The following is a 27,446-nucleotide window of genomic DNA, read 5'->3' on the forward strand; positions in this document are numbered from 1 at the left end:
TCAATGTATCCGTAAGAAAGAAAAGGGGCTGCACATGTCTTTAAAATATGATCCATCACGTGGACTTTGCCATCAAAGCTTTACTATGGCAGGTAAGCTGGGACGTGTGTGTTTACCATCGGTGGCGTCTCCCCCTCCAGCAAGCCCCCTCCTCCCGAACTTCAGCTGACTGTCGGCCTGCAGGAAAAACGTGAGCGGAACGTGACCGAGCTGCAAATGATTGAAGACGTTTTTTAGTTTGTTTGTTTGTTTGTTCTTTTTCATGTGCACTACACCGTAAAACGAAGTCTTACGCAAACGCTGGCCCTTGTGATCCCTTGTGTCTGTTCGTGCACACAGCCCATTTAGAAATGTGGTTGGATAACAGCATCTATTCATTAATCATACAAAGTGTTATTATGGTGTGCATTTTCCCTGTCATCTGTATGCATTTACTGAAGTACAGTTTTAAAATTATTGCTGCATAATATTTTCCTAAAATTCTCATTGAAAAATATCCTTCATCATTTGTAGTAGCCCTTTTAATGGAGTGCAGCTAGCACCATATCACTTAAGTGAATTGAGCGCTGAGCATATACAGAGGTGACACATAATTTCTTAGCAGTGAAGCTGAAGTGATGCCCAGAGCTCAAACCGAATGAGTGAAGCGTTCCGGCCTCATCGTACAAGCATTAGTTGACACTTTAAGATCTTCTTCAGCGCTCTCCAGCATGTTCACTATTTGGCCTCTCTGAAGGCAACATATAAGAAGATTAAACAGTTGGAGACTCTTTCCAAAAACAGCTCATCATGATGTCATTTCCCCCCCCCCCCCCCCCCCCCCCCCTTGTATAGAATGACATCTTCCCTCAAAATTAGCACCCGCTTGACCCCTTCAGATGAATTTTGGGAGTCCACTTCATCAGCTGCTGCTTACACTGTGCTTGTGTGCTTATTTCCCAGCAGTCCAGACAATACCGGACAGTCTCTGAAAACAGGGAGTAAATGACAGATGTGAGGGAGGCAAAACAACACAGACAGTAGAGGTGCTATTCTGCTATAGCGTGGAGAATGACCTAGACTGGTTGGTGTTTTGAAATGCTTTATAAGAGCGTGAAAGTGGGCAGCACTCGTCCTCTGGTCAGAGCAAGGCCCGGGGGCAAAATACACTTTGGAAAGATCCTAAGACTTGGAGTTAATGAATACAGTTTCTTCTTAACTTTGACAGAAGGAGGCCACTGGCCTACTGAATGCAGCTACTACTTCCCAGCATTGACTCCATGGCTGCCAATACTTTAACCATGAAGTTCTGCATGTGGAGTTTAACCCCGACATACTAGCCTTTTCCCTTTTAGCCAACCGTTAGGTTAAAGTGTATGTAGGACACTCTTGTGTAAATAATTAACATGATTCATTGTTCTTTGAGCTGACTTGTGTGATAGTATGTGAATAGTTAGGCTTGTGGCAGCTCTAACATGCTTTATGTGTTTGCACACACCCTGCAGTGCCCCAGGTGGAAATGACCTGCCCTATGAGGTGCTGAGAGCCCAGGAGATCAACAGGATATTTGGTCCCAAAGGAAGCCCGGAGGCCTACGATGTCATCTTTGACCTTCACAACACGACATCCAACATGGGCTGCACTCTGATTCTGGAAAGCTCCAAAGACCACTTCAATCTGCAGATGATGAACTACATAAAGGTGGCGGCCTTGAGAATACAAACAAACATATACACTGTAGGGACTTTTTTATGAGAAGAGCTATCACACCCTAAAATCTGACCACCCCTCTGACCAGTTTACACAAACAGTGGTGAAGCCTGTTGGGGCGCTACACTTATGCTCACAGAACTGTAGTTACATCCAGTAACTTCTAGTATTTGAGAGGAGCTTTTGTGGAACCTTTTCTCTACAACCGTTGAGACATTTTAACCACGCACTTCAACTGTAATGACCGGCAAGCTTAATCAGTGATGAAAAGAGTAGTTTGGCAAGATTTGCAGTTTGTTAAAAATCGACTGATGGTTAACATGGAAAAAAAGAGTACTGAGACCTAAACGAGATAAAACAATCACTGTCATCAAGTGCTGCCATTATATTTGCAGAAAGTCCAAATTATATATCATTATTCAGCAGGCATCATTGCGACTGTATAATATTACTGCATGATTGTTCCACTCATAGTCTGTGCTGCACACTGTGCAGTATGTGGAGAAACACGAGATGTAGCTCAACTTCTCAACCTGTGTCGTTCTCTGACCTCCGTCTGAGGCTGATCTGTTTGCTGAGCTTTAGTTGAGATAGTTGAGAGTTGTAAATCCATCCATGTTAGGCTCATCCAAATACCCCAGAAGGATCCTTGTTGTCTTTGTACTCTCAGCCAAATTCCCAGATGAGCCTTAGGAGATAATATAAACCATTAGATGTTCAGTGTCTCTCTTACAAGATGGATTTTATCTGACAGCATTAAGTAAAGTAAGTACAGATGAACTGGGCTATAATTACATTGTTGAGAATAAAATAAAAAGAACTAAATGCTTATTTTTTTATTCCTGCCCTTTTTAGTGGGCCTCCCAAGGGACAAGTGGAGGAGATGCCAGATGTTCAATCCAAGCAAAACCAACTAAAACAAAAACACATGCAATGAAAGCTACTTAATAGTGATGACTAAGGAGAGCAACAAAACAAACAGGGCTCTAATTGATTGTGGATTTAACACAAAAAAAGGGTAAAGTCACTGTTTTGAAAGCACTGCAGCAATGTATACATTTATTTTTGTCCTTGGAACCTTTCAATCTGAAAGAGAATATCGTTCGTCAACACTTTGTAATAATTATGTAACAACACCTGATTTTCTCTGGTGTAACCAAAAGTTATAATTCTGCCAGTAAAACATAACTTTAATTCAAGCAATTCTTCTTTCCACTGTAACAACGAGAATTTCATAAATGTCACAGATCTGTCCAAAAATCTTGGACGTAACCCTAACAAGCTTGTTCTCAGAGGAGTCTGTGGCATGTTTATTGTGGAGAGCTGCTGTACCAGAAGGTCTCAGCATAATCAACATGGTGCTGAACTAGATCTGCCCTCCCAAAATGTTTCATACTTGACTGTAACACAGGACTTCTTTGCTGACTACCAAATGGGATAAAGGTGCCAAAATAATCAACAGTGCGTTTGGGTATCATTTAGCCCAAAACAGTGTTGGCTATTGGCTGATCAGGACATTGTCCAGTGTTGGACTTCTCAAATATTTTAGTGATAAACTGCATGTGTAACAACAGCTTTACACTGATTAAATCCCACATGGGAACTAACAAAGAAGCATAAAATGCTCCAGAGACAGCAAATCTTTATAAATAATTTGTTTTAAGACATTAATACAACCTCGAAAATTCACATTGCTTCATGGTAATGACAAGGCAAACCCCTCTTATTACTTTACATTAACTTCCATCTTAAAATGCCAGCTGTTGCATTCCTTTCTCGTTCTTAATAACAATCCATGGTGAGCACCTGCAGGGAGGAGAAATGAAGCCAAAAGCAACATGTCTTTTGTACAATACACCTCACGGGAAATGCATTCTTAAGTTTTAAAACTGTAAACTGCCCCACCAATACACAGACATCAGTTATATAAGGATTCATAGACTTCATAAATATTCACCAGCTTAGTAAATGCCTCCGGTTTAGATGCTGTGACTTCAGGCGCTTTGCTCGTGTTTGTTGATAATCGCAAACGCACAAGGTAGAAAAGGGCTCAGGTCTAGTACGGTACCGATTACTCTGTCTCATACTTTGAAGGATTTACCCCTCGGCAGATGATCTGAACCGCTGCCAGTTTAATGTTAGAGAAACAGCTTTTAATTTAATGATGAAGGCGACCACTATGATGGTGTTCCTTCTGAAAAGGATTTCGAGCCTCTGCTGACAAACGAAGATAGCCCACCAGCTTAAACTTCATTCCCCACACAGTCGTTTTTGATACAGCGTTAGTTGGTTTAGATTTCATTTTCCATTCTATCGAGCACGACCGTAACACCTTTGCCTTTGTGCGTTTGTGTTTGGCTTTCTTTTATCTGCTTTTTATATGATGTTCTTGTTCTCTTGTCTTGTAGAAAGCCATGGCTCCAGCCAGTTGTCTTGTTCTGATGAATGAACATCCTCTTCTGAAATATTCCACTTCACGCTCTGTCGCCAAGCACCCTGTTGGTGAGTCTCTGTAGTCCAGCCAGGTTTATCTGTGGACAGTGGCAGAGGTGGATTAAGAAAAACAGGTTTTAAAGCCATTGTTTTAAAGAAGGGGGTTCAACCCCGAGCACGTAATGACACAAACTGTTGTTTTTCAGCACTTTCTAGTTGCTTTGTAGGTGGTGTTTGGCTGTGTGGTGTGTCTTTGTGGTCAATTTTGTGGTGATTCTAGCATATTTTACAGACTAACAGTGTACAGAATAACAAATATCATTATGGGCACTTGTAAGCTTAACCCTTGTGTTGTCCTCGGGTTAAAAATGACCCCTAGGTGAATAAAGTGTGAATCATTTCTTAATTGTTGATTTGGTAATTAGGTCTTTCGATCGCATTTATTTTAATCGCTTGGTCGTATCGCAGTTATTTGGAGTTCTTTTTGTTTCCTCTGTGGTTTTTCATCCCTTTCTTGCCATTTTCAATGCTTTTTCGTCATTTTGCACATTTTTGTGGTCATTTTGTATCTCTTTGTGGTCTTTTAAATGTTGTCGTTTCAGTTTCCTATATTAAACCTGAGGCCTTGTGCCTGTTTTCTGTGTAGCCATGATTCTCGAGCATGCAACCGTGTATGACTTTTACTGACTCTTGCAGAGCAGCCACTGCATCGAGTACAGTCATGTTTGGTTGTGTGCCACCCTCGACAAATCCCAGCTAGCCCTTAGCCCTTACACATTTAACATATCTAACTGGAGTATACGTTCAGCTGGTAGAAAATCTTTTACTTGCAGATGAATCATTTGATTGTTTTCTTCTATGCAGGTTTGGAAGTGGGTCCTCAGCCTCAAGGTGTTTTAAGAAGCAACATCTTTGAAGCCATGCGAGTGATACTGAAACATGCTCTGGACTTTATTGAACTCTTTAATGAAGGTGAGACTTGAAGTGTTAAGCTGTAGTCACATTTAGCTACATGACAACAGGCTGTGTCACAAGACTTTAAAGGGTTATAGCACTGCAGCATAGTGTGAAGAATGAATGACCTCCGAAGTAGCTCTTACAGAAGTTACAAAGTATTAAACAGTGTTCAGAATTTGGGCTCAAAAACAGCAAGTGTGATTCATAATGTGTTATATAATAGAAAAGTGAGTTGTTTACCATCTGTCAGCATCCCTGTGATGAGAAACGTTTTGTGACAAAATGCCCATGGGTGACCATCTGACTCATCCAGATGTACCTAGTCCTCGCTCTCTAAATTTATCTGCGTTACGCCTCCACTCGGCTCGTTCTCCCCCCCCTAAACGAAAGAGTGTTCTCAGTGTTTAGGTGCAGGGCAGCGTTTCCCTCATATCTTTACGGAAACATGCGATCTGTGCCAAGTTAGAATTACAGGCTGTTGGTTTCCCCAACTGTCCCGCCGTTGAAAGGGCCGCTAACTGGGAGTTGGTCAGTTTCCATGTCATTAGGGACTGGCTGGCACTGGGGTGGTAGTCTTCTGTCTTAGGACCACCGTGGTGATAATGAATGTTCTGGCATGGTGTTGAAGCGGTGTTCCTGCGCTTTGCAGCTGAGCAGCATGATGAAACAAGTCCTTTAGCTATACAAGGCTTGCTCAGAAGGATAGCCCCCCCCCCATTAAGCAGGGAAACTAAAACTTCAGAAGCATTTGTCCTTCCTGTTCCGCACTGCTACTTGCATATGAATACAGCTGAGTGCAGGTGAAATGGTTGCCTAATGTCAGAGCTCTGCCAAACATTACCAAACCTCGTGTGTAATTCCTAAGGTTGAACAAGGACACTCTGGTTTCAAATCACAGTTGAACAATCTCATGAAAACTTGGCAACTTGTCCATTGTGTGACATTAGTTTGATTTATGTTTTACTGTGTATTTTATGCCCATCTTAATATAAAGTAAAGGTAACGTCTTTTTTTCCACTAATCTGTACTTCAAAAAATAAATAAAATCAAAACCAAGTTTTAAAATGTTACTGAGCTCGTTACTGTGGTCCAGAGTGAAAAATCTACATACGTAATAATGCAGAGGTAATATAATGCATATTATCTTTATCTGTTTGATAGCAATGTCACGAGTTAGATTTAGCTGAATAAAGAAAGCGGTAGACAACAAGATTTTGGTGACGACTGCACTTAAGCACCTTCTCTGAGCTCTGTTTTCAGGTTTTCTCAGGCCAATCAGAGTTCTATAAAGATCAGGCAACTATTATAAATCCATCAATGTTCTTCTGCTTACCCTGCTTATTCATCTTAGCAAAAGTTTGGTTACCCTTTCACCAGTCTGTCATAAAGAGACCAACACCTGCAGCCAGTTTAGAATTGCCTCTTAACCTAACAAGCATGTCTTTGGACTGTGGGTGCAAACTGGAGAAATCCCACAGAAGCACAGGAAGAGCACACAAAGCAAACTCCATGCACAAAGGCTGTTGGGTTTGAACCCAGGAGCTTTTTGCTTTCAAGCTAAATTGGTAACCACTGCACCACAGTGCCAGTCAAGTATGGTATAGTAGCATAAAAAACAGACAAGTTCAATTGGGAAGCAAGGTGCATTTGTTCAGTGAGTTGTTTTTTTTAACAAGCTGCCCTTCAATTCGACAACTGCTAGGTGATGCAGATGACTTTTCACCTGTAAGAGTGGGGCTTTACCTTCCATGTGAAGATAAATTTCTGCACTGACTTAATGTTAATGTTTGATCTACTGGTCGTCTAGGAGATATCGCGACTCGATGCCTTAACGTACTACAGCTTTTATACCCTTCTGAGGACCTATAATAAAGCTGCCCTTGAAACAGTTTGTTAAATAGTGTTCGAATGTTTATTTAAATCTATTTTTCTTCTTTTTTAATTATTTATTTATTTTTTTTTAGGCTTGTTCTAAACCCGGGGACATTAACTCTGGGAATTCAGTCTAACTCCAGCTTTCATTATGTTATCCCAATCCACTCACATACTCTCTCTGTGTTTTCTGTGCTGTTTAGGTGTGGAGTTCCCTCCTTGTACAGTTGAAGTTTTCCGAGTCCTCGAGTGGATCGACTACCCCCGAGATGCCAATGGAAACATCATAGCCATGGTTCACCCCAACCTGCAGGTAAATATTCAAATTTAGAATTGCTCTCACCTTCAATCTCTAGCATTCATGTCATGTTTGGACCGTTGAGTCTATAAATGTGCTGCTTTAAGGAGGAAATGAGATTTCTTTAGATGACGTGAGGATGTATTGTTTCAGTTTAAACAACATACTCGAGTTACTTTCCCTGTGGCTCTTGCTTGTTATTGTTGCAGGACTGTGACTGGGAGCCGCTGAACCCTGGTGACCCAATGTTCCAGACATTTGATGGAAAAACCATCCACTACCAAGGCTCCGGGACGGTCTATCCCACTTTTATTAACGAGGCAGCCTATTATGAGAAACAACAGGCATTTATAACCACCAGGCGAGAAACCTTGGTAGCAAGTGCCATCATAAAAGCATGAAGAACTGTTTCTTAAGGCTAACAGCAATCATGATTATGTATTAGCCACAGGAGCAAACTGTATCAAGATTTTGCACTTTGCTCTGTTAGAAAACAGCAGAAATCCTGCAGGTTAGATTCCATCTTTTACAAACTGATTTAGGTTTTTATGCATTCACTATCGGAAAATCACTTAACTATGCAAAGAACATTTGTGCAGGCACTGTGACAGTCTTTGATCTGAAGACTACTATATTATTGTGAGAAGTATTTATGATATTGTACATATTTACATTAAATCAACTAGATTTTTATTATATTAAAGACTAGGCCTAATCATTGATGGCTCCTCAATCATCCTAAACACTCCTTTTACGTTTCCAACTACTGCTCAGGAAGGCTGTGTAGAGGATCGTCACCTGCAAACTTTTGACTCAAACTGTAGATGTTTGTCTTTTTTCTGAAAATATATTTGTATCACGTGTAGGGGTGGGGGGTTGTTTTGTGGCCTTTGATACTACCTACCTGTAACTCCGTTGGTTGCATCTGTGGTGCTGTCCTTTTTTTGCCTTAACTGAGATTTCAGAGACAGTTGTGCAACAAATCTGGAGTAGAGTTTTGTAGATTTTATGTCTCGGTTAAAAGTTTCGATTACAGTCTAAGATCTCTCCCACATAAACCAGATGCAGTGTGAGATGTGTTTTTATAATATATCTGTCTATTTTGATATACTTGTATTGTAAGTTTGCTTTCAAAGGGATGCATAGAACTTCGCATCCTGGAAAGCATATTTACTTTTTAATGTTTTCATCTTTATGTTGTCCCAAAGTGTCTCGCTGTGGTCTTAGACTTGAGCAATATATCTGTTAGAATCATTTCTGTGATTAGTGAAATTCACTGTACTAGAAGTCCTGCGGAAATGATCCTACCAATAAATGTTGTACTACTGTGTGTTTTACTATGTGTGCTGCTTTGACTCACGCTCGTTTAGTCCTGCAGGGCATGTGGCCACAAGAGGGCGTCATGCAACCACTGATTAAAGTCCCTCACACCATGCACTGTGGTGCAGTACAGAATATACTGGAGGGTGCAGCCGGTGGAATCGTGTCCGAGCCAGTTGTTTTGCTCCTTTGTGTGTCACTGGTGCATCATGTGTCACAAGAACCTATCCACTTTTACAGCAGCTCTCCTGATCACAGAGCTGCTGACCCACTAAGGAAAAATTGCAGCTCTCTACTTGTGTGGTATTTTTTTTTCTTTCTTTTTTTTAAACACTTGACCCATCAATATGTTTCAATATGTGCACTTTCAATGCCTTTATTTCAAGTACTCTTGTCCCATAAGACTTTAGGTATAAGCTTCAATACAACTTTGACACTTACAATATTATATATTTTATATATTATACATGTGCCGTACCGTAGAAGGCACCCATATGTATTTACAATGACACTAAGTGCTGTAATTATAACATAGCTGGATAGTTTGTTCATGCGTCTCTCTTTTTGTTGATGGCAGCAAAGAATTCGAGTCACTATCTGAGTTTAGTGTTTCAGGAGTCCAAGGCATCTGGATTTGAATGGAGGTGAAGGAGTGCTGAGAGGTGTGTGGAAAAGTTTAAGAATATGTTCACTAAAAAGGGTTGGATAGTAACACAGAGTACATACCCACAGCTTGTTGGGCTGGAGGTGTTATTTAAGCTGTGAATATATGACACACACTCACACAAAAGGGAACTCATTTAACAGGCATTTTATAATATTGTTACATTCTGGTTATCTATTGAGCACCTCTGATCAGTGTGGTAGGTGTGGTTGTAGCTGCGAAATGTAATTAAAGGCAAGGCAAGGCAAGTTTATTTGTATAGCACAATTCAACAACAAGGTGATTCAAAGTGCTTTACAGAGACATTAGAAACAAGAACAAATAAAAAGCATGATTTAAAATTGAATAAAACAAGCAAATAAACTAACTAATTAACAAACAAACAACAGTATATAAAATCAAAACAGATAAAATCAGAACAGTAGATAAAATCAGTAGTTAAATGTAAGTTTTGAAATTTAAGCTTAAAGTGTGGATTTGGTGCTTTATTCAAATGCAGCTGAGAACAGGTGAGTCTTCAACCTGGATTTAAATAAACTGAGTGTTTCAGCTGATCTGAGGCTTTCTGGGAGTTTGTTCCAGATATAAGGAGCATAAAAGCTGAATGCAGCTTCTCCGTGTCTGGTTCTGACTCTGGGAACTGATAAAAGACCGGATCCAGATGACCTGAGGGATCTGGATGGTTCATACTGGGTCAGGAGGTCATTGATGTATTTTGGTCCTAAACCATTCAGAGCTTTATAGACCAGCATCAGAACTTTAAAGTCTATCCTCTGACGGACAGGCAGCCAGTGTAAGGACCTCAGAGCTGGACTGATGTGGTCCACTTTTTTGGTCTTAGTGAGGACTCGAGCAGCAGAGTTCTGAATGAGCTGTAGTTGTCTGACTGATTTTTTAGGTAGACCTGTAAAGATGCTGTTACAGTAATCAAGCCTACTAAAGATGAATGCATGGACTAGTTTTTCCAGGTCCTGTTGAGACATCAGATCTTTTATCCTTGATATATTCTTGAGGTGATAGTAAGCTGACTTTGTTATTGTCTTAATGTGTTTTTCTAAGTTTAGGTCTGCATCCATCACTACACCCAAATTTCTCGCCTGGTTTGTGGTTTTTAGATGTATAGATTGAAGTTCTCTGGTGACCTGTAATCGTTTTTCTTTGGCGCCAAAGACTATTACCTCAGTTTTGTTTTTGTTTAGCTGGAGAAAATTGTGGCACAACCAGTCATTGATTTCCTCAATGCATTTACCAAGAGCCTGTACAGGGCCTCGGTCTCCTGGTGACATTGTGATATATATTTGTGTGTCATCTGCATAGCTGTGATAGTTTATTTTGTTGTTGTTTATAATCTGTGCCAGTGGGAGCATGTAGATGTTAAACAGAAGGGGTCCCAAGATGGAACCTTGGGGAACTAAAGCAGAATTCCAGCTTTGTGCACACTCTTCTGCATCGTTTACCCACTCAGGTATCTGTCGACTGAATACCACACACTGAGCAAACTTGTTAGGTGTCTGTTTCACTGATGTTAAGCGATGAAATGAGTAAAGCATGAGAAGTATGGCTGGATCAGCTACACAGTCATGTTTATGCAGTCCCCAAAGCTAGCTGTCTTTATTATAACTTGTAGACTAACCAGGAAAAGTCCACGTTTTATGCTTTCTTTGTCGTATCAGGCCTGTGATTGGTAATCTAGCTTCATAGCTGGTCGTAGTCTTTGTAGACTATTCATTACAGTAACCCAATACAGGCCCCCAGGCTTGCAATGAGTGCGGATCAATGGCCACTGAAAGCTTTCAGGAGAATGATCTTTCAGTTCTGGGCGGTTATCCAAATGGGCACTCAGAAATACCAAGCACCCATCTCTGCCTGCACCCGCCTCTCTCTGTCTGCACAGATAACTTTCTTCTATGTTGTATAGCATTACACTCTATTTTACTGGAAGGCTCCTGTCTGGCTTCTTACCAGGCTCTTCTTTAATATTATCAGGACATAGCTGCATGAATTTTGATAATCATGCTTTACGTTTACTTTTTTATGGAAGATGAGTCTCCCAGAGATGGGCTCTGTTCATATGAAAATCACAGACATGGAGAGTCTTCAAAATGACACATACTTAATTATTTACCAGCTAAATGTCCAATAAATATTTTTCTGCTGTGCCACAAATCAAGATGGGGAATCAAGTTGACCTTTTTTTCAACACACTGTTTAGCAATCGTTAACTAGCAGGCTTGAAAACAAGGAGGAGAAGGAGGATGTGTGCTTGAAGTTATAGCATTGAAGAGACAGGTGCGTGTGAAAGGTTTTTGTACATGAGTTCCTGCAGTATTTTTGTTTCCTCTGCAGACAGATAACAAGCTACCTGATAGATAAAAAAAAGAAAAAAAAGAAAAGTGCCTCGTCCCTTCCTTAATGTCAAACCACCGAAACCTGTAGCTATAGGGAAGCAAACCAAACATCTGCTTTCAGTCTGCTTGGTCTGCAACATTACATGCTGCCCAGTGTGCCCGTGTATATATGTATGCAGCTGAAATGTGGTCAGGAGGAATTAATTTTTTGTGTCATTTAAAGCAACTTGCAGGTTTTTGAGCTTCCTGTATATCATTAAAGGTTTTTAAAATGTGTCAACACTGTAACAAGATTTGTTCAGCATCTTTGTTCAACAGACCACCAGTGTGGCTAAAATAGAAAACCACAAACAACAGAATAGAAACAAGTTGACAGTATATTTAGATCAGCAGTGTTTCTTCACAATAGACTGAACTGGCAAAGATACAAACTACCAAACAGATCAACCTTTATCTGGAATATAATTTCTTTTAAATGTGCACCACCAAGCACGGTTGCTTTCCTGTAGCAGTGCTTGTTGCATTCAGATCCTGTCGGATTTTTTTTATGTTATTATTATTATTATTATAAGGTGTGAAAAGAAATTCAAGAATAGCGTTCAAGTAAAACTGGTTAGTTTATCCGCAGATACAGTGTTAGCAATCGATGGAAATATTAGTCATGAGTTATAATATTCTAACATCCCTGCCCTCATCCTTATAATAATTGTTTTTTTTTTTTTTTATTATTTGTTGTTGTTTTTTCTGTTTGCTTGTTTTTAAACATTTTTTTTTTGCCACCAGGCTATACCGCACACATCCACTTCAGAATCCGCGGTATTGATTGGATAATGCTGTCACGAAACCATGGCCACATTAATTCTCCCAGCGGCACCTGAACGCACCACGTCTGGATACAGGAAGTCTCGAAACTTTTCAGCGTAGTGGCAAACTTGTCTGCATTAAACGCAGGAGTGCGCCGTGCGCCAGTTACGTGTAGGAGGTGCAAGATGGTCAGAAAGTGCTCAAGTTAATACCGTTTATTTGTTTGTTTTTTCTTTTCCGGAAAACAAGTGAGAAAGGAACGTGGATTTACGCGACAGTGTCGGTGAAGACAACAGTTAGCTTCAATATTTTCTGACTTGCATGACAAGGCTGCGACGGGCGTGAAGCCCCGCGTGAACATCAATATGTGGGAGCAGGAGGAATTCGAAAAACACTGGAGGAAAGAATTTCCCGACGGAAAAGTACCCCAGATGGATTTGAACTCTGTAGAGGACATCGAGTCCGAGCTGGAGACATGCAAAGCCAACCTGAAGAGGCTCCAGAAGGCTCTGGCAGAGGAGAAATTCAAGGTGATTTACCTGGAGACCACCGTGGCCCGACAGAAGAGAAACGACCCGGAAAGGTTTGAAGGCAAAGATGAAAACTTTAACGCTGACATGTCGACCTTTTCCAAAACGGAGAATATCAGGAAACCGCCGCGGCGGGACGCCGAGCGTGACGAGGGGAGGATGAAGGCGCTGGACCCCGGTGGCATGAAGCACCACGCTGCGGGTAGCAACACAGCGGGGCTCACCAGCTCCTTCGGCCGGGAGCGAGGCAGGTTCAGCGGCAAGATGGGCAAACCAGTCCCTATCCCGGTTCCGCCACAGAAGCCCATGTTTTGTAGAGTGGACACGGCCCCTGCCATCGTCCAGCGTGCAAATGACAACGAGGAAGGCAGCGACCGGGAATATGAGGATTTGGAGCTGAATGAAAATTTCGTCAGGAATAACTTGTTGGCACCAAAGACTGCGGGAAGAGACGGTCAGAAGACTTCCAGCGCTCACCGGGACAGCCGGCGGCCTTTCCGCCACAGCAGGGAGTTTGACTCCGATGATGGCAGACTGTCACCGTCCTTCCCCCACATTCAACGCAGACCCTCCCGAGGCTCGGGGTGCAGCACCCCAGAGAGGAGGAGTGATGGGTACCTGAGCTCCGACCACGATGACTCCTCTTCCGCAGGTAATGTCAACACCACTGTCGCCGGTAATGGCTATAAATAAGAAGTGCAATATGTAAATTAGATTTTACTACATGAAATGGCCTGGTTGGAAGATCATTGGCAGCTAAGCTAGGCTTTAATTCTGGATTTATAGTGTAAAAGCCAGATGGGATCTGTAGTCAAGCATTTTAAACGTGTCAAAGGCACCGATGTCAGGGAAGGGAAGACCCAAGGCTCCATAAATCATATCTACAGGTAGCAGCTTACTTCAAACTGAATTAAATGTGGCATGTTTTTATTTGCAGGGTGCTTTTTTTAAGCAACCAGTATGAGTACTGCAATTGATTTTGTGCTCCAGTACTCAGTCATTTACAGCTGATCAGCAGTGTTATGCAATTCATCGGTTTCTGGCTCTTACTTCCTCCTTCCACAGTGAAAATAAAGGAAATCTCAGCAGATGCAAATGCACTTATGTTAGTCAGTGATAATAATACGAAATCAGTCTGTATTTTGGCACGAGTGTGCCTGGTTTAGAGATGATCTTTATTTGTTTAAAACGCAAGACGAGGTGTATTCATGTAACCCCATTTTAGCTTTTCAGATTCACCCACGGAGAAAAAACAAGTTTACCGTGTGCCAAACTAATTGCTGAGTGCTGTTACAAAATATTTGTAGTATTGTCCTGGACAAATGCACAGTGCAAACACCTGCTTCTCTGCTGTAGTCTCCAGTAGCTTATTTTTGCATGCTGAATGGGGCGTGTCAAGGAAATGCCATTCTTTTAAAAAGCAAAGGGTATGGTCTTTAGACCAAATGTCACACTTGTTCTGTTGGAAATATTTTTTTCTGTGTTCTGACCTATTTTTACGCCTTAGTTGCTCAGGTTGTTTCATTTACCAATATAACCACCCCCCACACCCCCCCCCCCCCAAAAAAAACAACAACAACAACAACAACAACAAAAAAACAAAGGTCAATAAAGCAACACAGTTGCCTAGAATAACTTCTCTTAATAACTGCTCTTCAATGTTCTCACACAAGTCAGACTTGTGCCATGACTTTTATTTCTACTAAGTGTCTTGCATGTAACTCCAAACCCTAGTTAATATTAAGCTGAATTTACCTTCAAATAATAGAGATCTGCGTAACAGATCAGTACTTTTACTTTATTAATTTTGTTTTTGCTTGATCAAGAAGAAAATGTTTATCAGCGTATGACTACCTGACTCTGCTGGATGGAGTGGATTTCATGAAACAAATAAAACCCTGTATAAGTGTGGCTGAGGAACAGATCCATAATAGACTAAATGCTCTAAGTGGTGTTGTAGATATCAGACATTAGGAGAACTACCACCTGTTATAACAGACCTACTGCAGGATAAGGTAAGCAGTAGGTGTAAAGATAAGGACAGGATTTCCTTTGCAAAGCCCCACTCGAGCATACCACTGGCTTTTTAATCATGTAGATTAGAAGGTTACCGGTTAAATGAAACCATCTTCACTTGTGTGAAGTACTCTACATTGTCTATATTGACCTTGAAGACAAAATGTTCCCTTTCTATATCAGCGATCTGTAAGAGGTCTATAGTGTCACATCACCCTTGAAGGAGCTTCAGTTCAGTTGGTGGTAAATACAGATACAGCCACATGCACTGAACAGTCTGGCGTCTTTTATGATATGAGTCATATTGAGCATGTTGGGATGTTAGTCAGTGGATTTATTGTAAACGGACTTAAAGTCCTGTTCTGATGTCATGCAAGTGCTGTTTGACGCAGTGAGTTCAGGAGTTGAAACACCTCACAAGTTGCATGAGTAACCAGAAAACCAGCATAGAGGTGGCTGTGCATGTTGTGCATTTCACTGCTGCAATGCATGGTTCTGGTAAACGTATATAATGTCAGCTTATCTTATTTTAGCTAGGGCTGTGTCTTTATTTGTAGAAACGTCAGTGATGAGCTTTAGTCTACAAGGTGGTTTGAAGTTAGTCAAGATTTTTCTTCCATGCTGTTGTTAGTCACTTAAAGGTCGCACCTCAAAGTTAAGATTTGTTTAACTTGGCACTGAGCTACTTTATGTCATTGCCACAAGTCTTTATGACATTTGTGGCACATTGTCTCTTCCTGTGTCTGAGGCCTGTAAGAAACTCTTACAGGCCTCAGTATAATTTCTGGTAAGGGCTGGGCAGTGGTTTCTAAAAACTCAAAACGGGAAAGCAGAATAAAGTGGGAAATTGTAGAGAGAAGGGAGACAAAATATGAATAAAAGACAAAAGGGACGAAGCACAGATGTTTTCTGAAAGAAGAAAGGGTTGTGGAGAACACTCGCCCGTGACACTTTGTATCTGAGGTGAGAGGTGCTAAATATTGAACTGCAGAGGTGCTTGCAGTTCCTTGCATGTGTCTCCCCATATTTCCTGTCTGTGTGCTGGACTGGACAAACATCCTTTATGTCTACTTCCATATTTACAACGCATGCCATCGGACCACTCGTCCAACTGTCAACAAAAAGCGACGCAGAACATTTTCTTTAAGGCGTCCTTTCATCAGAGGCGCTCACAGTGGTCAGAAATTCCCTCGTAAACTGTAGGGCAGGACTCTAAGAAAATAATTTACTTGGAAGCAAAGACTGAGCTTAAGTAATAATTTAAATACTAATCCAGGAAACTGGAGTCACGTCTTTCTGTGGCGTTGTTTTAAGAAGTTTGGCAATACTGACGGAGATGGTTTGCTTGTCATGAGTCAGGAGTGAATGAGTAACTTAAACATGAGAATAGATTGAGGAAGGCTTTTTTTTTTAAATTTTTTAATACACTGTGACACATCCCCAGTTCCCTAGTCTGTTCTGTTCTTTTAAATATGAAAGGATTATGGAACGCTTGACACTAATTGTAAGCTCACAGTTTCATTGTTATGGCTCTGCTCATTGATTTGGTGGTTACTGACTGGTTTGGCTGATGTGCAGGGATTTGGAAAAGTGGCAGTTTTTAAAGTTTGGGTCAGAAGCCAAAAATGGAGAAGTAACAAACAGGCATTGTGTTATGAGTACCGACGCTGTGGCACTACTCTTTGCTTCATTTGGAGTTGAAATTCATTTAAGCAAAAATGTAAAATTTTCTTTTAAGAGCCGTTTTGTGTCAAAGACACACGAATGTGTTGGACGTTGTTAAATGGGGTCTTATGCCTTAAGAGGCAGTTTGGTGTCTGAAATACAGGAATTGATGGTCTTGAGAAAAAGAGCAGAAAACAGCTGCTGAGCTTTTCACCATGACACGCTGTTTGCTCTTCCATTGCAACAGGTCAGGGGATGCATTTTCCCATAAACCTGTGGGTCAGTAAGGAAAACCACTTACTGTAAGCCTCTTAATCTATTCCATCTTTGCTATCCAACAGGATATTGATGTTTTGTTCTGACAACTGGGATAATCAGTGGAAAGACTTTAATTGTGGTTAAAACAATGGGGAGGGTGTGTGAACCTGTGGGAGGATGTAGAGGGGCTTAAGGTCATCTTTTATAATCTAAACAACAACAGTCATCTGCCCTTCTGGTCACTCAGCATTATGGGATGAAGTCCCCCCTTACTCCCACTTGCACATACGCACAAGCTGTTGGCGAATGCCAGGGGTGTTGCTCATATTGATGCCTTTGTGTAGTGTGCATTTCCTAGGAAGCGGTCATCCATCAGGTCATGTGAGTCTTTGTCCATCGCTATGGTTTTTCAGTATTCCTCCTGATTCACCTCTGATTCGCAGTTGGTCTGAAACCTGACAGGAATCCATTCTTATTGTGACAGTGTTTCAGTAAGCATTGTTGTTTAATTCATTTTTTTTTTAAATTCATAAAATAGGTCTTTGAATTCAATATAGTCATTGCAGGTATTTGATTTTCTTTAGTCCAGTCTGCACATGCCAACATACAGTATACTCCTGCTAGAAGTGATGAACACAGTCCAGTTTTTAGCTCTCCCAGCTATTTAAAGCAGTGTAATTCAGAAATATCTTTACTGAGCGCAGGCATACCAAAGGAAAAAAGATTATTTTTAGCCTATAACCGCTTTGATCTCCATAGGAAAATATGTTTTTATATCTCGCAGGAAAGCTGAACGACCTGCTTGTTAATTGAGTTCATAATTCTCTAGTCGCATTGCCAGAAGAAGGAGCCCTCTGAGAGGACTATTTCCTGTTTCTGTTGTCTATTGCATGTATCTTTGTTAAGCATCTGGCAGCTCAGGAAAGAAAACATTAAGATGTGTAACTGTTTCTTTTTTCTTTTTTTTTTAAGATGTCAGGTATTTAAATGCGAAGCTCTTCAACTGTTAGACATAGATAATTATTTATAACAGTAGTTTAAAAAAAGCGAATAACAGTAACTCTAAAAACTGAGTGATAAGACATGACGTTATGGTGTTTCAGTCTTTTGAGTGAATGCCATATCAAAATGTACAATAAGAAAATGTTTTGCAGTTATGAAAGCGATGGGAAACTCTTGGCTTTTTGAAGTATTTGGACAGTATCGATAAAGAATAACAAATCACACACGACACTGACATACAATCATATTAATAGTTTAAATAGATGGGGGAAAAAATAGATCATCCTGACGTTAGCCAAACTTTCAAATCCATAATAATCAATATTATTGGATTTTAATATTATCAGAAGTTCCAGTTATTAGAACTTCCTCAGAGATGGTCAGGAGGTATTCTGCATCTCCAATACTCAAGACTCCATATGATAATGTCTGTGTAATTTGAGGAGAAAAAAGGCATAAAAGCATAAATTATTTATTTATTCATTGGATTATGGAGCCTGTGTGTATCTGTTCTCCAATTTCAATAACATGTCAGTTTATTGGCTCTCTAATTAGCAAGCGTTGCCAGAGATTGCATTAAGTTTTGACTTTGGTATATAAGTGGAGGATTTCCTTGCCCTTATGTTTCGGTGAAATATTGTATATTTGGAGCCAACGTATCAAAAATAATGCCACAAAAAGAAACGATGGTGTAAATGAGGCGGATGTTTTGTTTGGGGATTTCTTTGATATTTTGAAGGGTGTACTGTGACTGTGCCAAGTTTTTAAGTGCTCTTCATTAACCAGGACACACAGATAAAGGAAACAAACTCTTCAAATGAAGGGAAATAAACTTCAAGTAGGTTTCAGGTGGCTGCTTATGGCCAACCTGGGTAAGTTCAGTCTAAGGGCAAATTCAAAAATAACCCTAAAATTTTTATCGCAACTCTTGCTGTCAAAGTGCATGAGGGTAAAGTCATTAACTGAGATTCCATAAAGCTGATTTGCATGACAGACAGAAGCAGTGAATTGCACTGAAATGCTGTGGGGGCAATTGAAACAGCAAGCTCTGAGAAAGTCTAGCAACAACTTTTAAAGAAAGGAATTTTCCATGTAAGAAGTTCAGCAAGCTGATGTCAGAGACAAAACACTGGTTAGAAGTTATTCCTGTGAAGTGAAGCAATAACTGCTGTCCTTTCCCTCCTAGTGATGGTGTTCAAATATATCACAAGTACCTATAGCTGCTCTTTTTTTAACACCAATTTTGCAGAGATTCTCAGGGAAACATGGACAAAAAGAGGTGCAGATCTATTGTTGGGATGAAAACTTCTGGAAAAGACATACTCTGATAATTTTCTAGGTACTCTAAAATTCAAAATAGCATCTCCACTAACCTTACACTCTTTAGATTTGCTCATCAGAGCAAATGAACTTTAGTTTCTCCAAAAATCTGGCGGGTTTCTTATACTACTATTCTTTGACGGTTAACTGGCTGGTCACGTGTTCCATGATGTTGTGCTGTTGACATTTATGTGCTTTTTTTTGTGCAGAGGAGTTTTTTTGTTTCCTGTTCTCATGCTGTCCTCCCAGGAGCCCAGCATGAGTAGAGGTCTCTTTTTTTGCTCTTGTACTTTCCCATTGTAGTGTATATTTCAGTGGGTTTTTTTTCTGTAACGCTACCGATCTCCGACCTGTATCCCCATGTGATGTCCTATTTCACTGCAGGGCAACCTGCACGTGGCGAATAAAGCCTTGATTGATTGGACTGCAGTTTCCCCACCAGGCAGGCTTGCCATGTCATGCTGCTAATGTGGCTTTTCATGTCTAACTGCACAAAAAAAAAAAAAATAGGCACAATAAAGAAAATGCTTATTATTTTTAATAGAAATTTCACCTGTTTTATCACTAAGTAAGAAAAGAAGCCCGTGGAATAAGCATGTTTTGTCACTCTATTAGGAATTAATTGTTGAATACGGCACCCACATTTCTAGCTTTCCTTTGAGTTTCCTTTTTCTTATTCCAGATAAGCGGCACTTGTCCAGACCTGTCCCAAGTAGTATGTGCAGCATTGGAACAATGTGCTTGTCATGTTGTTTCCATTTTCAGTGGCGTAAATGGAAGCTTGTGCTCTTCTCTTAAAACTATGATCTCCAGTTCTCAGCCTCTGAAGCTTCAGCATATGCTGTGGGTGCTCACACCTACATGACAGTTTGACAGCTCGAGCTAGTGCACCGACTTACTGCAAAGTAAATATTTGACACTGTGATAGCCAGTCCTGAGAAAACAAAAGTAACCTTAAATCAGTGTAATCTCTCCCCACATGCTGCCCCGTCATACTAATTTCCTAGGCAACAGAGCTAAGATAGACACAGGTACAGTCAAACCTAAACCTAAATCAATTACGAGTATGAAAGCCTCCATAAACGTAACCATTGAACGCATAAGCATCGTTTTACTTTGCTGTAGTTGTGAATTAAAAGGTAAAACTGTGAACTAAAAGATCAAAAATGAGTCGTAATTATTTTTGTTGGCAATTGATTATCTCAAATGACCAATTGAGGTCTCAAATTTACAATTTCTTACAATTCCTTTGTAAGGAATTGTTTAAAAAGACTATTCGGCTCATTTCATTTGCTGTATTTTCAATCTTGAATTCTATTAGACTAGTTTTACATGGTTCCCAGTCCAAAGTAATCTTTGTTTATTCTATACTGGGCGTTAATGGAGCCCATCATTTGTCTGCTGTCTTCTCCGCTCTCTTCTAATAGGTCGTCACTTGCAAACAATAGATTTAAACAGCAAGTGGGTGGAACTTCAGTGCTCACGGCCAGAGCCGTGTGTCTGAGATGACTATATTGGGAATATCTTCTTCTTTTGATGTCATGCAGATTCAGCAGTAGAAAAAATGCCTGGAATTGGGTGTTTTAGAGCAGTCTCAGCACGTGTCACATGATTAGTAGCCAGCCTGCATTGGAACCTTATATATAAGGAATATAACAAGGAAAAACATATTAGGTCTCACCATCAATATCAGTGTTCAATGATCTACCCTTATGGGTTTTTTTTTTTTTTTTTTTAATATATATATTTTTTTATATCCATCAAATCTGAAATCTCTTCACAGTAGAAGCACTCACTCAAATAATCCATGTCAAAGTCCTCAAAGCTAAAATCCTATTTATGGTTCAACTTGTTCCTGTGTTACCTTGGTGATGAATGCGTCGCGGGGAAGCAGGCAGGATGTATCTGTGATGGTGGAGGAGGTGTGGGTTTTGCAGCATCATTGCCTGCTTGTGAGATGGATGTGGGCCTGAAAATTTGTATTTGTTTGCGAAAGCCTTGACCTTAGCTCTACAGCAGAGATGTGAAATGCACAGTCAGGACGTGCAATGCAAATAAGAAAGCCGAATGCTGCTTGGCGCTCATTGTACATCTAGCACAGCGTGTGCACAAGTGCATGCATGCAGGCAAAAGTCAAAGTGAAGTGCTGCTTTATAAAGATTGTTACAGAGGTAATAGTGCACACAGGTTTTAGGCACTGCTGAAGATGCTTTGGGTGATGCTGTTAATGTTTTACCGATCCATCAATTAAATGCATTAAATGGTAAAAAATGTTCTGTAGATGTCTCGGTTTGTCTCAGTGGCATCTATTTCTTACCAAACTGAAACTATAATCTTGACATCAAGACTCTGCTCGTGGCTACATTATATGCAATTTGTGGGGGCCATAGCATCTGTTGCAGAACTCTTCCTCTTCTGTGGGTGAAGAAGGTTTTATGTTATTTGAAGTTGCTGCCATGCTGCAAGTAAGACACCACTACGTTTGCACCGTCATGCACAAAACCAAAATTTGTAACCTGCACGTGTAACGTCTTTCCCCTCTGTGCTAGTTAAACCTAACTCGGCCTCGGTGACTTGTGGTGTTCTTTTCCTGTTGGTTTTTTTTTTCGACATAGCAGAATTTTTCTCAGTGCAATCCCACTTTCAAATGACGCACTTCAGCTGTTGTCACCTGACACAAAGCCCCGTGTGAACCAAAGCCCTGTGATGCAATGTCCTCCTGGTGAAAACCACTACCTATGAGAAGTGAAAGTAGTCTTTGAAACATCAAGATGATCTGGGGGTCATTACATTGTGCTTTAGTGTTCGGTGTATTATTTCAAATGGAGAGCATGTTAAATTTGTAATTAAAAAAAAAAAGTTAGTAGCACCATTGTGTGCATTATTCTAATAATATGACTCCAGGATCCAATCTTTGCTTTTGTTTCCTAATTTTTCACTAGCTTACCGTTTTGGGTGCAGGTGTACGTTGCTCCCTGGACTTGTTTGTTCGTCTTAAACAAGAAAAGGTGTGGCCCTCTCAGGGGTTTGTTACAGGGACACAGCTATGTGAGAAAGATTTCCTCGTTAAGAAGAGAAGGAAGAGGCTAACCTTTCTAAAGTTTATGTAATCTAGGAAAAAAACAAAACCCTGTGCTCTCAAGTCAGTAATAAGTGGTTTCTTTCCATGTCCTGTGGGACAGGGCTGAGCTGAATTACTCCTTACTTTCACCCTCATTTAACCCATTTCTAAGCAAACACAGAGACAAACAACGACGCTATCCCTCTCACCGAGTTTCATTTCACATTATTGCGCTCAGCAGGATTTTAACACAGGGGGATGCATGGACAGGAAGTGCAGGCTCATTTCTAGACATGAATTTCTCTCAGTTGAAATCAAGATGAGCACCTGCACGATCTAGGAGAGCCTAAGAGTTGTGGTTTTCCTGTCAGTTAACTGATTCATATAGCTGAAAGGAGAGAACCATTTGTGTGTACTTGAATGTAGCATGAAAGCAGCTTAGAATAATTTGATATTTAAAATGTCATTTCCTTGTTATTCTTTCCAACTAGTGTCCAAAAGCTAATTTTTTTTTTTTATTTACTGCCACCTATGGTAAATAAGAAGAGAAAATCCTGCTAATTCAAGAGTTTTTCCAAGGAAATTGCCCAGTTGTGTTTAAAATGACTTTATATTGCAGTTTTTCATCGGTAAAGAAACGACAGGTTACATTTAAACTAGATTCAAGCTTTCCAGTGTCAGTTTTTCTCCATAACTTAACTTTGTAGGGTTCGAGTAAGAGCACCAGATATGTGTTAATCGTTCTCTCTAATCTCTTTCATTTAAACAGAATTTGTGTCATCTGAAAGGGGGGTGGGGGTGGGCTTAAACCAAACAAACCATGCATTTCTATCTCTCATCAGTCTTACCATAATATAGGTGCGATTTGCATGCTGACATAGAAACAGCGCCACTCTTTTATTAACAATAATAAACCAAAAAAACCCAACTTGCTCTAAATCTAAAATCAGAGACACTCAGAGGCAGGTCACTTATGATTGGCTGACAGATATGGCTGCCATGGAGACCCCAGTGTGGTGTGTGTGAATGTGGTAAGACACCAGGGTGCATATGGACCCACAGAGCCCTGCATGCTTCTAAAACGCTGTCAGCCTGGTACTTAATGTTCACTTCTCTGAATCCTGGTGCAAGTTATGTAATCTGTTGAGACTGCTGCTTTCAGTTCCTACACGTAAATAATAAGTAAAAAAACGAAAGAAAAAAAAAACCCAAGACATTATGTAGTGTGAATTGTAGTTTGATAGAACGAAGTGACCCAAAAACCAAAGAAGAATTGCTGTGAAATGTGTTTCACTTTCCATTTGCTCTGAATGAAAGCTAAACTTTGCAGATCCGTTTATAGAAGCCTGGTTTTTATTTCACGATGCCAAAAATTTCCCCTGAGTGGGATCAATACATGAGGTTTTATTTTATAATCAGACCTTTTAGAGATTTTTGACTTGATGATGTTAAAGATTTTGAGGTAGTTTAAAGGGCTAAAATATTGGGGACGTGAACTAGTAAGAAGCTTGTTGTTGCTCAGCTGTGGTGTAACGCTACTATATGTGCTTATAATAATGTAATGACCCGAACTTTGCTATGAAGAAAAATCCATATTACCCTAATTCCGTTTTTAATTTTTTTAATCAGCACGAGCACCACTGCTTGTAAAAACGTGACGTTTAGCATAAAATGGAAAATGCATTATGAAATATAAGTGCTTAAAGATTAAGGCAAGAATACCGATGTAAGTGAGTTATAATTTATATTGTGTTTATTGATTAAACTTTATTAACAGGTGCAGAACACAACATCCTTCAAACTACAGTCAGTTGTGATGCTCTATTATGTTAGACTGAACACCAGTTTGGCTGTTTTTTACAGTTGTACATATTTAACTGAATTTATCAGTTAGTTTATTAGAGATTTCACACAGACACTACAGCGACTGTCAGATTTTATCACTCTTTCAGTCTTGACATAATTTGTGCACCAGCCGTGTGGCATCAGGGTATTTTTACGTGTGAACTCATTCGCAGTGAGCGGGCTGTATTGTGAAGTTGTCAAGTTTTAATCCAGCAGAAGCAGGAAATTGAGGGACTCTACCTTGTAAATGATACCCCTTTTCACAATCCTATGTTGCACACAGAAGCTAAATGCAGAAGACGTCTGCAGACTTGGACTTTGGCTAAAAGGGAGAACAAAACTTGAGAAAACAATGTTCCTTTTTTCAGCATGCAACATCTCATAACCACATGTTTAGAAAGCTTAGTTTCTGGTAAATGGACTAGCGACATATGTGGTCTGCCCTCTTTTATTTTATAGCAGGGCATTACCACAGTTTAGTGAGCATGTTATGAGAATATAATTTTCAGTAACCACTTCCAAATTTCAGATATGTAGGTTGACAATAATAGAGCTGTGAAAACACTGTTACATTCAACCTGCTGGTGTGCGAAGTCCTCGTGTTGATGGTGTTACTGTGTCAGATGGGATCCTTGTTTAAACCTGAAAATATATGCGTGTTTTCATAGACTTCAATAATAAGGAGGTTTTTAGCCTTCTCACCTGCCAGGACATGTTCTCATGACCCAAACTTGCATCTCCCATCCCCCAACCCCAATCGGTTGTTTCCTCCTGTGACCTCAAGGCATTTGTTTGTTTTCAGCTGCACACCAAAAATGAATAGAAACATTGGCATTCACTGAAGTGCAACAGCGTTAATACACCTTTACCCAGATTCTCAGTTTGTAGTTTCTTAAGGACATCATTTTCCACAGTCATCACTTTCGCTTCCTCTTCTTGCCGAGCGGAGATGGAAACAGATGGACAATTAGCAGGTGAAACGCTTTGCATTTTGAAACCACTTGATCTAAACGTTCACAGCATTTGCCAGGAATGCAAAGTCCGTGGTAGAGATACGTGAGGGGGTGCGGAGGGAATTACTCTTAAGTCACAGGAGTGGCTTCTGTTGGGTATAAAGTGTCGCTGTGAAACCCGAGATACCCAGAACCTGCGGGTCAGTGGTTAAAGGAGTCGATGTAGCATTATACCTGGAGGAGGATCACTCCTCCTGCTTTATTCAGGCTGTTGGTTCAGTCTTGAAGAATCAGACGCTGTCTGTTGGGGCTCTGTCATAATTACTCTTTTAGCCGCAAGGTCTTGGCAAAGGAACTGAGAGCACGTCACTGAGAGGGCTGTTTGCTCCAAGGATTTCATTTAAGGCCATGCTAATTGTGTAACTTTCCTTGACTGTGTTCTTTTTCCTTTTTGTAAGTTATTTTATTCGTTACTCCACATTTGCCATGATTTTTCTATATTGACGAGACTTTAACCTGGTGTCCTGTTGGTGCTGTTGAGTTTTCATGCTGTGTTCTCATGCATAACGATCACTTGTTGGCGCATTTTTTCTCACACAACACGCCCTATTATACTGGGATTTCCTGCATACAAAATTTTGTAAAATATAATATGGGTGGGGCTGCTGTGCTTACAGCATCACAGTTTACTGCGTGAAGCTGTGTGCCCGGCATGGCAGAGCACAGTCTTTGGCTCAGAAGTTTTACTTGCACACATGTTGACCTCGCTGTTTAAAACTTGTCCACGTTTGCAATCCTCCACCATATGAAACGCAAAACAAGAGCGTAATGAGTCCTCATTAATCCTAAAAACCTCAATGCCAGTGTGTATTCAGCTAATAATAATTTGTTTGTTTCATTTTTCAGTTGAAGCAGAAAGGTACAAAAATGTGTGTCAGGGCTTGTTCTCTGGCCATGCATTTATCAATAAACAAAACAAACTTGTCAGGATGAATGGAGAGAGATCTGCCACTGTTCTACAAAGCATCTTTCACTCTCTCTTTGGTTTCTTCTCGTATGTGTGTGTGTGGGGGGGTGTACTCTATCCTGATGATACTGTTAACCTGACTCCGGGGGAGTGCAAACTAGATAACAAAGCTTTCAGAAGCTCAACCATCAAGCACACTCAGCTCTGCTGCACAGTATCAGTAGCTGTATTTATGCAGCTTTATGGAGCAGCAGACACCTAACATTTTGAATTTTTCCTTGATTTTTGAATCTCTCTTTGACAGAATGCAGTAGGTTGTTGTGAACCACTGATAACACCTCATAGCTTCCAAAAATGCTGGTTCACTTTTTAGTACCTGCCCTGGTTCTACAAAAAGTGCCCTGGAATGTAAAAACCTGAATATCTGGGTATGCTGCATGAGACCTAATGCTAGATGGATTTCCCACCAGTGGGAGGTGGTCCATTGGATGTGGACTAGATGGCTACAGCACCCTCGTGTGGGCATCTTTAACAGCAGCAGTGTTTCTTTTATAAGGTTGTGATCTTAATGGTTTTGCTTTGTTTAATGATTCAAGTGAAAGTAATGCTGAATCTGCAGAGCTCATCAAGGCAATGTCTGCAGGTTATAATATGCTGAGATGTATCAAATTTTTAAGACTGCCTTTAGTGTTTGAAAGAAACATAAATGAAGGAGGGTCTACATAAAGCCTATGAATGCATACATAATGGTAGACCAATGCAAGAGGTCACTTTTGGTCAGATAATGCAAAACAAATCATAAAATTGATTAACTTGTTTTACATCAAGTTTTAAAAATTGTCCAATATGCAGTTTTATGTAACAATAAAATCAAATGTGTTTTAGAAATTGTATTTATAGTATTTATTTATGTATTTATGTCTGTGAGCTAGTGGCGAAAGACAGTATCCATTATCAGTATTACTGCATCCACTGTTAAAATCAGCTATCGTGTGAAAATAATGTCATGTTTCTCACATCTCATTGGTTGACCAGGTTTACTTTTCAGAACATAAGCAAGCAATACGCAGTCTAGAATCACAGTACTTTTACTTTCCGTTCATTTATTCATTCATTCTCCTTCATTGGAAATGGTAAATCTCTGCTTTGTAGCTGAAAACAGTTATAAAAATCATCCCAACATCCCTTCTGAAGCTTAATCCTGGTGTACTACTAGGAGCCAGTCATATTTCTGACAGGTCCTGTGGCACTGCAGCAGTGCTCCTGTAATTCTGTCATATATCCAGGTATTAGGGCTGCTCGATTATGGCAAAAATGATAATCACGATTATTTTCACTGAAATTGAGATCACGATTATTTGACGATATTTATTTAACCCTTTAAGACCTACCATAGAACCAAGTCCACCAGAGCTTATATTATTTTTATTTATTTTACATGCTG

At 40.2% G+C, this 27,446-nt stretch overlaps 2 protein-coding genes across 2 annotated transcripts in view; both read left to right on the plus strand.

Moving 5' to 3' along the window:
• Positions 1–7,697, plus strand: part of aspa (aspartoacylase) — an 8,416-nt gene extending 719 nt beyond the window's left edge. Inside the window, exons 2-6 of the mRNA XM_085363542.1 lie at positions 1,485–1,680; positions 4,098–4,191; positions 4,987–5,094; positions 7,155–7,264; positions 7,459–7,697. Of these exons, the coding sequence (XP_085219668.1) occupies positions 1,485–1,680; positions 4,098–4,191; positions 4,987–5,094; positions 7,155–7,264; positions 7,459–7,650 (700 nt within the window). The 3' untranslated portion in view covers positions 7,651–7,697. The remainder of the gene's footprint in view (positions 1–1,484; positions 1,681–4,097; positions 4,192–4,986; positions 5,095–7,154; positions 7,265–7,458) is intronic.
• A 4,821-nt stretch (positions 7,698–12,518) lies between these two features.
• Positions 12,519–27,446, plus strand: part of abr (ABR activator of RhoGEF and GTPase) — a 121,683-nt gene continuing 106,755 nt past the window's right edge. The window contains exon 1 of the mRNA XM_085364403.1: positions 12,519–13,567. Within this exon, the coding sequence (XP_085220529.1) occupies positions 12,751–13,567 (817 nt within the window). The 5' untranslated portion in view covers positions 12,519–12,750. The remainder of the gene's footprint in view (positions 13,568–27,446) is intronic.

Source organism: Diplotaxodon limnothrissa, linkage group LG10, assembly GCF_057381915.1.
Source record: "Diplotaxodon limnothrissa isolate DT_005_m linkage group LG10, D_limnothrissa_male_GT1.1, whole genome shotgun sequence".
In the NCBI taxonomy this organism is placed as follows: domain Eukaryota; kingdom Metazoa; phylum Chordata; class Actinopteri; order Cichliformes; family Cichlidae; genus Diplotaxodon; species Diplotaxodon limnothrissa.